This window comes from Choloepus didactylus, chromosome 8, assembly GCF_015220235.1.
Source record: "Choloepus didactylus isolate mChoDid1 chromosome 8, mChoDid1.pri, whole genome shotgun sequence".
In the NCBI taxonomy this organism is placed as follows: domain Eukaryota; kingdom Metazoa; phylum Chordata; class Mammalia; order Pilosa; family Megalonychidae; genus Choloepus; species Choloepus didactylus.
Window position 1 is genome coordinate 56,177,801 of NC_051314.1, and position 1,584 is coordinate 56,179,384.

The 1,584-nt window shown below is 38.9% G+C and overlaps 1 protein-coding gene across 1 annotated transcript; it reads right to left on the minus strand.

Moving 5' to 3' along the window:
- Nucleotides 1-718: 718 nt before the first annotated feature.
- Nucleotides 719-1,312, minus strand: LOC119542638 (high mobility group protein B3-like). Its single transcript, XM_037847372.1, has one exon. It carries the CDS (start codon nt 1,307-1,309, stop codon nt 719-721), a length of 591 nt encoding a protein of 196 aa, XP_037703300.1. The 5' UTR covers nt 1,310-1,312.
- Between the last annotated feature and the right edge of the window lie 272 nt (nt 1,313-1,584).

The window sequence follows — 1,584 nt, forward strand, 5'->3', positions numbered from 1 at the left end:
CCCTTGTGTTAGGACACTGCTTACTTTCTCGCTCCATATACGCTTTCATAATATCCAGCCTTCAGACTTCTCCATACTCTTTCCACTCTCTAAGTATTTGGCTTTCAATTCTGTGACTTTCACTGTGTAAAACAAAAGCAAAAGCAAAAAACAAAAAACGAATACTATCAAATTGAGAATCAAGATACATGAGAACTTATATTTTCACAAACTAGTTTGTGACTTTGAGATATTCATTCCATTTATTTGTGCTTCATTTTCCTTTTTAATGAAAAATGTTTATTCAGGGTAATATTAAGAAGAATGCCAAGAAAATGTATTCTGATATAAAAATATTGCATAATAAATTCCCTGCTTGAAGATTCACAGAGAAAATTAATAAATTAAGACTGAGAATTCTTGCTTAAAGAAAGTAAAATAAAACAGAGAAAAAGAAAAGAAAGAAAAATGAGTAATTTTGCTTGACTCAGTTTCCAACACAATTTTGTTATATTGCACTGAACTACTAAATCTCTCAAATCTGTCCACTGTTGTTCATATTCACAACTATCAAAAATTTAGTAAAAACCATCGCTATTTAAAGTCATTTTATTCTACCCACTTTATTATCCACATTGCATAGTTTACCAAATTCTTTTCTTGACTTCTTATTGTCTTCACCATTATTCATGCCCTCCCCTACTCTAAGGTATTCACAAGGTGACACAGCAACAGCTTGTTATTCGTCCTCTGCCCCCTCCCCTTCTATCTCCCCCTCCTCCTCATCTTCCTGTTCCACCTTTTTCCGGGCAACTTTAGCAGGACCGTTTGCACTATCAAACTTCCCTTTAGACTTACAGTCAGCGACATTCTTCTCATACTTCTTCAGCTTCACTGCCTTATTGCTGTAAGGCTGCTTTTCATTGTCACTCAGGTTGTTCCACATTTCACTCAGCTTTTTTGCCACGTCTCCAATAGAGATGCCAGGGTTTGTGGATTTGATCTTGGGGCAGAATTCTGAACAGAATAGGAAGAATCCAGACGGTGGCCATTTTGGTGCAGTAGGATCCTTCTTCTTGCCTTCCTTTGCTGGCCCATCATCCTTCATTTCCAGATCATAACGCACTTTGTCCGTCTTCGCCATTTCATCAAATTTAGATTTCTCCTTCCCAGACATTGTCTTCCACCACTCAGAACACTTCTTGGACCCTTCCACAAAATTGGCAGGGACTTTGGTGTTTTTCTTCTTATGTTCCTCTCTGCACGTCTGCACAAAGAAGGCATAAGCAGACACCTTGGCCTTTGGTTTCTTGGAGTCACCTTTAGCCATCCTGACTCTATTGTTCATTGATCTGGGCAGCGCAGGGCACCACATGCGGCTTGGCACTCCCAGCATCGTGCTAGCTGCTTCCCAGAGAGCTGCCTCACTATGTGCTTTTATTTCTGTGGCTTTGCATATGTAATATACCTGTTTTCAGAGAAATCTCAATTCATAAAGAGTATGAAAATGAAAAGTTTATAATTCTTCCAATTACTGCCTTGAACTGCACTAGGTCAAATTCTACTTTCTCACCCCTGCAGGGCAGATTTCATAGGTATCCAGTC